At 37.8% G+C, this 12,971-nt stretch overlaps 1 protein-coding gene across 4 annotated transcripts in view; it reads left to right on the top strand.

The window, feature by feature from the left end:
- The window catches only part of PRMT8 (protein arginine methyltransferase 8), a 72,361-nt gene that overhangs the window by 44,735 nt on the left and 14,655 nt on the right, over positions 1-12,971 (top strand). For 3 of the 4 annotated variants that reach the window (XM_074825805.1, XM_074825804.1, XM_074825807.1), the window contains 4 exons: positions 2,770-2,833; positions 6,497-6,639; positions 7,029-7,116; positions 10,676-10,791. In XM_074825805.1, coding sequence (XP_074681906.1) covers positions 2,770-2,833; positions 6,497-6,639; positions 7,029-7,116; positions 10,676-10,791 — 411 coding nt within the window. The remainder of the gene's footprint in view (positions 1-2,769; positions 2,834-6,496; positions 6,640-7,028; positions 7,117-10,675; positions 10,792-12,971) is intronic. The other variant, XM_074825806.1, reaches the window with a different exon arrangement.

Raw genomic sequence — 12,971 nt, 5'->3', positions numbered from 1 at the left:
AAGAATGCCATCCAGAGGGACCTTGACAGCCTTGAGAAGTGGACCAGTGTGAACCACATAAAGTTCAACAAGGACAAGTGCAAGGTCCTTCCCTTGAATCAGGGCAATCCCCAGTGTCAGACTGGATAATGAATTGATTGAGAGCAGCCCTGCAGAGAAGGACTTGGGGATACTGGTGGATTGAAAATTGGATATGAACCAGCAGGGCATGCTTACAGGTCAGAAAGCCAATTGTATCCCAAACTGCATAAGAAGAATTGTGGCCAGCAGCCCGAGAAAGGAGTTACTCTCCCTCTACTCCATTCTGGTGAGACCCCACCTGGAGTACTGCATCCAGTTCTGGGGGTCCCCAGTACAAGAAAGACATGGACCGTTTATAGCAGATCCAGAGGATGGCCACAAAAATGATCAGAGGGCTGGAACACCTCTCCTGTGAAGAAAGGCTGAGCAAGTTGGGGTTGCTCCCCAGACAAGGCTCTGGGGAGACCTTATTGCAGCCTTTCAATATAAAAAGGGGGCTTATAAGAAAGCTGGAGGAAAACATTTTACCGGGGCCTATGCTGATAGGACATGGAGCAATGGTTTTAAACTGAAAGGGGGTAGATTTAGATTGGATATAAGGAACACATTTTTTATGATGAGGATGATGAAACACTGGCACAGGTTGCCCAGAGAAGTTGTGGATGCCCCATCATTGGAAGTGTCCAAGGCCAGGTTGGACGGGGCTTTGAGCAACCTGGGCTAGTGGAAGGTGTCCCTGCCCATGGCAGGGTTGTTGGACTAGATGATCTTTGAAGGTCCCTTCCAACCCAAACCCTTCTATGATTCTATGATTGTTAGCTGAGGTACAGCTGTATTTTATTGGAACACACGGTTTTAATAAAATCCAAATGCTTTGTAAAATTGTACAGATTTGAGCAGATCACTGACTTGAAAGAGAACTGGGGAAAAACCTGACAACCCTGTATTTTTTTTCCTAATTCTTCACCTGCAGAATTCAGTATTGTATTTTTCTGAAATGAATTGCTTTTTAAAATAAAATTGTACCACAGTATAGAGTCCCAGTGAAAATAGACATGAACAGTTTTAGCCACCCTAAAGCAAGTTTATTTTCTGAAATACATATTCCTTCCTGGAATATTTGAGTGTTGGTTTTTTATTGTTTTGCTTCTTTGAGAATCAAGCTGATTTTTGAAACTCGTAGTCATTCATGAAATAGAACTTTTTATTTCTTTGCATCTTTTTCTTTAGAAAGGTTGGAAAGCCACCTCCAAACATCTACATACCCATGCTTTATTTAAAAATCATCCAAAACAAGCAGAAAGAATGGGCAATGGAATTGAAAATGCCAGACAGATGTGAATACAGACAGGAAAACTGAGTATGTTATAATGGCTGTAAGTATAGACAAGACATATAGTCTATACAGTTTATAGTAAGGGAAGAAGCAGCTGGATGGAGAAAAAGGATGGAGTTGTCCCCAAGGGATTTCTTCCTTGGACTCTCTGGACTGGCACTCTGATGTTCCTTTCTACATGCCAGTTTTGATTTCTATTCAGGCCATGGAGTCAGACATCTTAAGGAGTGGTTTGCATTCACAGGCAAGCTAAGAAGAATTAATGCTCATGTTCCCATGGGGACAGGGATTGATATTATGACTGCTAATATGTCTAGTTGTTTCATGGGCTTTATAAAAAGAATAAGGGATCTGTGTGTCCTTCCATCTGCTGTTCTGCCATCTGTGAGTGTTACCACAGAGGTCAAGCACAGTTTGGCTTTTAGAGGTTAAATGGTATTCACTGGACATATAAAACACCTCACTAGAGATAATTTAATTCTGTCTGACGTTCCCATAGGGGAATTAGAGAGACAAGGATTATACAAAGTATTATTGGCAGTTTAATGTCAAATTTTGAAGAGGTAAATTAGGAACTGATTTGGTGACTACCAGCAACTTTGTCCCTCATGATTTTAAAAGGGCACAAAAACCAGAGAGATTCATGGAATGCACTATTTCTCCAAAAGATACCAAAGGTCATTGCAAACATGGGCTTTTATGCTAGAACTCAGATTTTAACAAATTTAAGGGCAAATCTAAAACTAGAAGGTACTTTGTAATTCCTTTCTTAGTAAAAGCACAGAACTGGTCATAGAAAAAGACATGCAGATCTGGATGGTTTTGTAAATACCATAATTTAAGTCATTTCTTATGTGTAAAGTATCTATATTCTTTTTTGGTAGCATGCATTGCCAAAGATGATAGGTTTTTCACAGAGAAAAGCAATTGCTTCTTGACACAGACCAGTATTGGCATAGTTTGAATTTTAACATTATTCACAAAGTTTGAATGTATTTTGTTTTAAAATGCCTGAGGAAATGAGACACGATGCTAATTCATTCCCTTCAGCAGACTGGGGGGGGGGGGGGGGGAAGGAGGCAATATTCTGAAGTAGCAGGAATAAATTAAATAATATGATTAATAAATTATGTAATTTTGTAGTTAGGACCTCTTTTTTCCACATTTCAACAGTTTTAAAAACAGTCTTTTCTGCATGACCCAGTTTAACTCAAACACAGACCGCAGTTTAATTATTAAGGTATCACTGATCATGATCCTGCCCACACAGGTTTGATTTACACTTTATCAGTGGTTACATGTTCTGTAGAGTCTTTGTTGCATTCAGTAGATTTTGGTTTTATTCATATAGTTGAGATCCCTAACACATAATTACTCTTCCTCTTGGTTTTCTTTTTTTCTTTTTTTCCTAGATTGAATGCTCAAGTATATCTGACTACTCAGAAAAAATTATCAAGGCCAACCACTTGGACAACAGTAAGGCATATATAAAAATGTTTTCTTCAGGAGAAAGAGAAGAGAACTGTTTCGCTTTTTCTGATTAATTTGTTATATGGTTTATATGTAAATGGTAGTTTTGAATAATTTACTTACGTAAATACAAAACTAAACACCTCATTCTAGGCACTACAACAGTTCCTCATGGGAGAAGTTACTGCTACATTTACTTCTAGGCTCACAGACAACAGAAGCAAATAGAACTCATCGGCAGGCAGTTCGATTTAGCAAAGCAGACAGAAAGCCCCATATTAGAGCAGAACTTTTCAAATTAATTCTGCCATTTGAATTCCGCCTTATCTCTTAAATAGAATCGACACACACACTTACATTCAGATTGAAGTAAGGTTCAAAGCAAAAAATATTCCATGTCAATACACATTTTTCACTGTTTCTTCTGACTTCCAACTTTAAAAAAAATATTGGTTTTTGAAAACCATATTGAAACACACACACTCACACAAATTAAAATGTTCAATTCTCAGAATAACAGTATCACAGAAAACATTTTTTTTCCTTGAAAAGAAAGCTGTTGAAATTTCCAGGGATGTGAAAACACTTAAATTTAAAAAAATACTAAAAATACCCCCAACCTACTGAAAACTCTTAACAAAAAATAATCTCCAACAAGCTCTATTTCGTGTCTTCAGTCCTCCTCCAAATCACTCCACAGAAGATATCTTTATAACAACCTAAAAAATCAGGCTTTTTTAAACTGAGGCTGTGAGACAGTTCTTGTTTAAAAGTGCTCTTTGTGAGAGCTTGCCTTTGCTGCAGAGCAGCGCAAGTCATAGCTGGCTAGACTGAATCATTTGCCCCCACTTTTCGCTGTGTCTGTGCTGGTGCTATGCTAGCACGTGTGCAGGTATACATTTCTCTTTCTGGTTTAGATCTGCTCTAATTTTTATTGCTGTCTCTGGCAGCTTCTGACTAACATGGAGCTGTTTGGGAGGAGAATTTATTGTACAGTATGCCTATTCAAGTGCTGTGGTGTGAAAGAAACAACAGGGACATGGGATGTAAGAGGCCAGCCAGTGTAAGCATCTTTTGGTTCAGAAAAAGGACGAAGCAAAGGACCAGAAAATAGTCTCCTCCACAGTAGGGGTAAGGCACTAAAACAATGAGGTGTTGACCTCAGCTTGGTTATCCTGCACCTTTGGTGCAGAGCCTGTATATTCCCAGAATGACCTTTCATCAAGTAGATACACAAATAGCATACCACAAATCCATTCATGTTTGGATTTCCAGCGACAGGAATTGTGTGTGAAGGGACCATTTTCAGAATGAGAAGGATCCAGTGTGCTCCAGAAGTTGCAGAGGGTATTTATCTCTGCTTCTTCCTCCTGTTTCTCCAAGGAGCAATTCCTTGGAAAAACTGTGAAGGAAGCAGCAGAGACCCCTCACCTTGGGCAGGAGACTTGCCTGGATAGTTTGCACAGTCTGTCCAACTGCAGTTTGGCCTCCGATATAAACAAATTACACAGCTGAACTAACATTTACATTTACACACTTTACACTGACCCACATTCACTTTTATTTTAATGCAACCAGGTACTGAGCCGAAGGATCTTGTTGCTCATGGAAATTTTTCTTTTTTTCCCCCTAATTGTTTAGAGAAATGCAGAGTCAGCAAAAGGGGCTGAACCAAGAGAAAACCCACTGTTTCCAGAACAGATACAATACAGCTGGGGACAGCACAATCTGTTCCCACATGATGCCTTATGAAGATGTTTCATCAAAGTGAAGGGAGGTGGGAGGAACTTGTGCTGCTGCTGCTGCTTACACTGTGACTGTTCTAGGTATAAACAGAGGGCTTCAAAGTCTGCAGGTGTGTCACCCTGGCAGCTGTCAACAGTGCTAAAATTCACTCCAAAAGAATTGTGGCAGTGAAAGTTCTTGGGAGAAAAGAGAACTAAAGAGAACTCGTGGCTGGAGCTTATAGACATGAAGAGTCTTCAGTATAACAACAGATGAACTATTGAGCTACTAACTGTGAAAGGAAGGAGTTTAAAGAATGGGAAGGAGAAGAGAACTCTGCTCTTTTCCAATCAGGTTGCTCTTACCAGCTGATACTTTGTGTTACCAGTCTGAATCAGAGTGTTCCCAACTTCTTAGGGGGCCAGTCTGGGTTAAAAGTTTGCTATGCAAATAAAGTTGCCACATCTGGTTAGAGTAATACTGCATGTATTTTGGAAAGACGAAACCTCATTTTCCCTGGGCCGAGTTTTAAAAATCACTCAACCCACACTTGCACACTTAAACGGCTAACCTAGTTCTAGCTAAATGAAACTACTTTGATCTTCCTTAAACTGAGTGTTGACCACGTTCATCAATAAAAATTGCCATAGTTAAAAATTGCCATTTATTAAGAGTAATACAGTAATCTCATCAATTAGTAATGGAAAGTAAAATATTCCCTACTCCCTCTAGTCCTGAATTTCAAGTGCATAAGTTACCTTGTCAAGGAAGAATCCAGACCCATGAGACTTTACCCACTGCAACAAACAATATAAATAGCAAACACAAGCTGAAAATTATTTGTGTAAAGAGTTTGGAATACATTTGTAAATAGAAAATATATTTTAAAAATGGAAGAATGATTGGTGAATTGTGTAGTGATCCTGAAACAAAATTATTTGTTACAACTGAACTAAATATGGACCAGATTTAATTTTCCTTTAAGCAAAATATCTGTTCTAGTATCAACGAGTTTTATTAATTGCTTGTTGATTGGCTTTTGCAGTGCATACCCAGTCTCCTGTAAGTAATACACAGTATTGCCAGTAATTTAATGTGCTGTGTTGTAATAGTGTCTCTGAGGATCTGGTATTCTACTACATCAAACTTCTAGCAACCTTTTAAATTTCCTTTAAACTAATTTGGTGATAAAATACCTGACAGCAATGTTTTCCAGCAGTCACTTTTGATAACTGTGGGAAGTTATGCAAGGCTAAACCAGATAGAAGATTCAGAGTGAGAATGCCAGTATGTTATAAAAGATTCAATCATGAAGCAGAAAGGAATGAAATGATTGATTTTTCACGAGAGAACCATGTTTGTACAAACTTTCTTGTTTGTGTACTGTCAGGCTAGATCTGACTTTCTCAGTTGAGCCCGCTCCCCAGAATTCATGGACGAAATAAGTCTTAGTTTCCTCATTGTGAAGCCAGAATAATGTGTTTGAAAAGCACATGAGAGTTAGATCCTACTTACATAAATCTCTAATATCTCGGTGATGAGATCATGTATGTGTAACCCTACAGGGACATTTAAAGGATTCTAGGTCGATTCTTTGCATTACTTGGTTAATGATCTAGAAATCTTCCAAATTCCAAAGGGCATGTAAAATGAGATCATGCAGGTAACCAGGTAAGGCCTGTTTTTCTGTTGTTTTTTTATATATGGGTTTTATTTAGTTTGGGTTTTGGTTTGGGATTTTTTTTTCCTTTTATACTGATACTAAAACTTCTGCAAGTAGTTTTAAAATAGTATAAAATCCATTGAGTTGCATGGAGTGACCCCTTATCTACAGGCATTCAAGAAGAGAATCATATTGAAAAGGTCATCCTGACATTCACCAGTAAGGAACTTAGTCAGATGTTTTTATTATGTGAAACATATTTCTTTGGATTCTTTTTTCAGTAATCACAATATTTAAAGGTAAAGTGGAAGAAGTTGAATTACCTGTGGATAAAGTAGACATCATCATCAGCGAGTGGATGGGTTACTGTCTGTTCTATGAGTCAATGTTAAACACAGTCATCTTCGCACGAGACAAGTGGCTGGTAGGTGCTCTGCATGTCATACTCCTTGCTGGAGCAATCACCAATTATTTTCTGATTACAAGCCTTCCCTCTCCTACTGTCACCATAACAAGACACAGTTACATGTCCAAGTGCCATTTCTTAGGCTTTAACGAAAAGATTAAGAAAGGGAATTTCAGTGAAAGAGCTTTGCTTTTGATTAACTGCTGGTGAAATTCGTATAGACACTATCAATGACATTGCTACAGGCTGCAAGAGTTGCTGAAATTAAAGCTGATGTGACAATCTGAAGGAAAACAATAAAGGCATGCAAGGGGTGCTTGTCTGGTTTTTGTATGTGCAGTTCAAAATGTGATGTCTTTGTCAGGTGAATAGATTACGAGATCCATTTCCCCACAATTCATCAACAGAAACCTGGAGGGCTAATGTTTCCAGACCGAGCTGCTTTGTACGTGGTAGCAATTGAAGACAGACAGTACAAGGACTTCAAAATTCACTGTGAGTAAACACCTAACAGTAACACCTTTCTATGGTTATTTTCCTAAAATATTTGATTTATAGTGGCCTGCTCTAATCTCTTCACTGGCAAAGTTTTGCAAAAGCCAAGTAATCACGCTGACGAGGCCAGAATTCCACTATAAACATGAACACTAAGAAAACTCTAGTCTGGTGATAAAGTCAGGAAACTTGTAGTAATTTAAAATGCTTTAAAAGGAAAGATGCATGAATAAATTGATGTAGACCTTGCTAAGAGTATGTTGATATCTCTATCTCTATTTTCAAATGTGGATTTTAGGAGATTTCCTTTTGTTGTTGTTTTGATAAATACATCATCCCACGTAACTGCCATTAAAATTGGTAGTATTCTTTTGCCTTCCAGGTGCTGGGTTCTGTTTTTAAAATAAAAAGAACAGAAAAATAATTAAGATGCAAGTGATTTGTGAATGTTAAGAAATAAGCCTAGAAAAAAAGAAATCTCACTAATAAGCTTGTCAAGAAGTAAAAAAAGTAATGCTTTTTTAACTTTAGAACACTTTATGTGAGAATTTTAAAATGAAAAGTAAGGATCAGAAATTTCCATTTTACTTCGATGTGAAAAAAAGTTCTAAACTTTTTTGTTTTACTTCATAGATGGATAAAACTGACTTTTCCTTTACATTTATAATTTGGGGATTTTTTTCCTTGAAGTTTCATTGAATAACTGGTGCTGTTAGTGACCTCCACAGGTCACCTAGTCCAGCCTTCTGCTCAAAGCAGGCCAGATTTCACCGTTAAAGGTCACTCAGGGCTCTGCCCTCCAGTCAAGAAATGGGGATTCCATAGCTTCTCTGGGCACTGTTCAAATACTGAAGCACCCTCAGGAGTAAACATGTTTATGAATATCCAGTCAGAATTTTCCTTGCTGAAATTTGCCTTCATTGTCCCTTGTCACCTGACAGGAATCTGACTTTTTGTTTGTTTCTGTAGCAGCAGATAGCAATTAGATCCCACCATTAGCCTTTGCTATCCCAGGGTTTCTTGGACACTCCTCATATCTCAGCATGTGGTTCACTTCCATCACCGCAAGGTCATGCTCCTGGTTCATGTTCAACTTGTTATCCCCCAGGTCATTCAAGCTTGGATTTATTTGGTCATAATAGTTTTGATGAAATGAATAAGTTCTACATTATTTCACTCTTCTTTTTTTTTTTTCTTTTTTGGCTTTTATTTATTTTTCAGAGCTGGTCAATTTCACTTAAAGGCATTTTCCATTAGGGTAAAAAACAAAAAAAAAAAAAAAAAAAAATCACAAAATTCCTAAGCAGTTTTATTAATTAAGGATACATGCAAAAGCTTGAGTAAAATTAGTGGGTTCAGTCAACCTTTAAATGAAAATGCCTGACTCCTCATTCCTTGCCTCTCAGCTTCTCTCAGAAAAGAAAGTTTGGTGTTTCTTTAATCAAATACATTGCCAATACACAACTTCCAGTGGATCAAAACTGCCATTCTGGGTCAAAAGCAAGCCCAGAGCAGTGGGGCAGTGACAAGAAGTCTGTGTAGGTGCCGGGGAGAATTATATCGACTCCTCAAGCACAGCCTAGATTTTTCTCCTCAGTGATGTGATGACCTTGATGGCTAAATTCCTTACAAAATTTACAGATTCAGAAGGATGTATGAGGGATTCATTCTGTAAAGGAATCAAAGCCATTTTGGCCTAAAAAAATTCCCTTATGCCTTGTTTCACCTTGCTTTTGAACCCCTACCTTTCTAGGCCTTGAGCCTTTTTCTTTTCTCACTGACAATATACCTGTTTTCAACTTGTTCATTTTTTTATCATTTAAAAAAAATGTTTCAGGTTCTTTCTCTTCTAAAATGTTGTTTGCCTTTAAGACACTTTCTTTTCTGATTTCACTTTTGATTTCCCTTCCCCCCTCACTTTTTATACCTCTGTATCTTCCTCAGTTATTTCCATCTCACTGTTTATCTGCACCACCACCCTGTCTCTCTTTTCAGTTTATAAATCCTTGATGGTGTCTCCTTACATTTCAATTTTTCATCATTCTTTTTTTTCCTCTCAAGGTGGATAGAGTCTTGCCTTCATATGAGATGCAGGGCTGAGCATTTCAAAGGGCACTCGAGAACCATCATATTGATTAAGAAATATTGCAATATGAGGTTTCTAAAAATATCTGACTTCTGATTTCTCAAACTTTATTAATGCCACAGAGTACTACTATAGTAAATTACTCTGATTTTCTGCAAAATGTAAAACATATAATTTTATCTTTTAACTCCTGTGACAGGTCTCTGCCTAATACAGACTGTGGCATATACTTCAAAGGCATCCCATGTAGGCTGAAGTACATCAAGTAATGGAGGCCCCAACAACTCTGTTAATAGATTGTTCCTTCAGGGTTTCCTAGTTAATCTTTTCTGAGTAACCACATAAAAACATATGGCTTCTATAAATACAATCTGAAGTTCCCACATGCTCATGATGCCTGAAACGAAAGTTTTGATCACCAGCTCCCCTGAAATATTGAGAAACTCACAGCCCAATAAAGAGATAACACAAAGAACTGTTCATGTCCAGATTTGTTCCAATTTAGAAATGTGCCGATTTTTTGCTTATACTGCATTTTCAGTCATAGTCCTCTGGGAACACTGGTAGCCCAAATGCTATGCTCTGAAGAAACAAGACATTTTAAACATGCTCACTGTTGCTGTTTATCAGTTTACCTTGCTTGTGTTCAAACGATTTTTTAAAAATTTCACAGTATTCAGCTTAGACTTTCAGATGGAACATTGAATGAACCTTGTCTCATATGATTCATAAGACTAAGATTTCACTTTTTTGAAGCATTTTGTTAAGCAATCTTAAAAGCAAAGCCAGTGTACTTTTCAATGTTTCAATGTTTTCATTTTGTTCAAGAAAAATAAAAGGAAAAAAAACCCTCAGCAAGATAAGAAGCATTTATCTGAACAATCAGAAGATTGGCATGGCTTTAAGTCTTTTAGAAAGTGGACATCTTGGTTTTTTGTCATGATGTACATGCAGATTAAAACTTGGGTGCCCCAGATATTGAAACATACCTCTAAGTCCACTCCTGTCAGTAATTCACTTGCTGAAAATAAGACCACTTAAATAATTAAGAGCATGCAAACTGCTGATTGAATAGCAGTCTATAAAAAAAGGAAGTATTAACCAGAATGGATAGGAAAGGATAGGTTAACCTTAGCAGCTATTCCCAAGTCTCAACCTGACATATTATATGATTTTGGACAACACTCTCAAATGTCTGAAGCCATGAAAATCATCGACAAATCTCATATAACACGATTTTGGGAACACCAGAAAACAAGGGCCACTTGTTCAAAGATTTACATTGAGAGGTTATTTTGCCACAACTGCATTATCTGTACAATATCAATGATGACATAGACAACTGGGGCAGAGAGCAAAGAGAGCTGAAAGTTAGGGGATGGTAGAAGGTCTTTCAAATGAAAGATGCTTTGAGAAACAAAAAATATTTTGATTATTACTGCTAATCTTTGACACATCCATTTGCATTGACAGGGTGGGAGAATGTGTACGGCTTTGACATGACCTGTATTAGGGATGTTGCCATGAAGGAGCCTTTGGTGGACATAGTAGATCCAAAGCAAGTGGTGACCAATGCCTGTTTAATAAAGGTTTGGTAATTCCAAATATACCTAATTATGAATGTTTACACCTAACTGTAGGATTCTTTGGAGACCTGCTACTTATGTTTTATCTTTGTATGCTTCTAACTAGCTGCTGAAGCCATCATCATAAAATGCTATTACACCAAGAAGGAAAATTGTGCAGTTTTAAGTTAGGCAGTACTAGTATGTTGCACATGCCCAATACTGTCACCTGAGCTAAGCGAGAACATTGATACCTCTATCACTTATGGAATACCCAAAAGCAAGATTCTCCTTGTGACGCTGTACTCATCTGGCTACTGCTACTGTAACTTAATACTCTTACAAATTATACATGTGCAAATACTGGAAAAATATGGACATAGTGTATTTAGATATTAATTGCCCTACCTTCTTGTAAGTAGAGGTTGGAAATTACTGATGGAATGCTGCTGAGGAAAAGGGGTAAATTGATTCTGTTTGCAATAAAAAAAAGACTGAAGCATCTGTTTCTGAATTGGTCAGCTCTGATGAAATAACTCTAATTTACTCCAGAGCATATCAAAATTGGAACCTAATTTATTTGTATAACTTCCTAATTCTTAGCCTTATCCAGAATGTTACTGTGCTCTCCAGCCCCAACATCTGCAGCCAGAGGTTAGCTTGTACCCTGTTCTATATATAAGACAGAAGGGTCACTACTCCCTGTTCACAAGACCAGGTTAAGAATCCATAGCCTGCAGGAACACATGAAGGTTCTAAAATTCCTTCCATGTGAAGCAGTCCTCCTCATGTGGGAGTACTGTTATGAATAAGGCTGTCCACGTCAATAGCAGTGGTAAAAATCAGGTCCATGAATCCAAGAGTATGCTCATTTATCCCGAAGACTCATTTCTAATTTTTCCCTTTCACTTTTTGCCAGTAACAAACAAGGCATTAAGTATCCCCATATGCAAAAAGGAAAGACATACCTTTAGTCTGCAGAACCTTTACTGAAAGCAGCAAAAAGGAACAGAAGTAGAAACTCTGTGTGAGTACATATGCATGCACAGTCCATCTGCACCGATTTAATTCTACATGGCCTGACATCTTTTGTCCATACACTGAATGGTGCTTTACCATGTAATGGCACCTTGGGAGCAAAGCGGGTAATAACTACACAAGCAGAAAACACTCTCCATTCCAGAATCTGTCCCTAATCTCACAACTAATCACTAAAAAAAGAGAAAATTGTCAATGAAAGACAGGAAGGAGGGAGACTTCTGTTCAAGATAGCAATATGGAAGCAGAAAAAACTGAGGCTGCATTTCTTTTTTCTAATTTAATTTACTTTTGCACATGGTATATTTCTATAAAGTGCATTTCTTTGATCCTGAAAATATTTGTGAATTTAGAGAATAATATTAGCATAAGAAAACATTTGAGAATAAACAAAGCAATAATGTTTAATTATTCAAATGTTTTACTATAGCATTTCAAGATGGCACAGCTTATTCATATTAGATTCACAAAGGGATTTGTTAGGGGTGTATTCAACTCAAATTCAGCTAACTTAGGGTGCCTACCAGATGAGTCCAGGTTTCCTGTACATAAGTCAGTAGATGAACTAGTCACTAGATGCATTCCTAACAGACCAGTCAGAGCCCTGTGCTTCTGCAGTTATTCCAATTCCCAATTTAAATGATCTGAATTGTTCTACAAAAATCATCAAAATAAGACATCAGCCCCTGCATGCTATGTAACCATGACACATCTAGAATGCTGGAGACTTGAGTAAAATTTCCTCATTTGTACTCTTCAGGAACTGGATGTAACCCAAGCCTTGAACTCTTCAAGAAACTCTAGCCACTAAGCCACGGGTGCACTGGGGGTGGAGCATGCAGGGAATACAGCATCTCCTCTCTTGTGGAAGCAATTCCCCTTTGAACGATCTCTTAAATATATTCCAGGGGCATAGGAATTTTCTTGGCAAGTAGGAGTCTTCTGTTTAAATTCCAAACCAGATCAGCCAGGGAGGGTAGTGGGACCAAAACATCTTCAAACCACCAGTCAATAACTGATCTCAGGAAAGGTGTACAAGCGTCCTTCTGAGGGCCTACTGCTCTCAGTAACATTGCCTTAAAAATTGGGAAAGTTTGTTTCAAACTCAGTAAGAGAGTTGTGTTTTCTTCTCTGATCCCCTTGAACAATAGAGAAATACAAATGGG

This window comes from Strix aluco, chromosome 5 (assembly GCF_031877795.1).
Source record: "Strix aluco isolate bStrAlu1 chromosome 5, bStrAlu1.hap1, whole genome shotgun sequence".
NCBI lineage: Eukaryota > Metazoa > Chordata > Aves > Strigiformes > Strigidae > Strix > Strix aluco.
The sequence above is the reverse complement of the archived record's forward strand: the minus strand, read 5'-3'. Positions and strand labels throughout refer to the sequence as shown.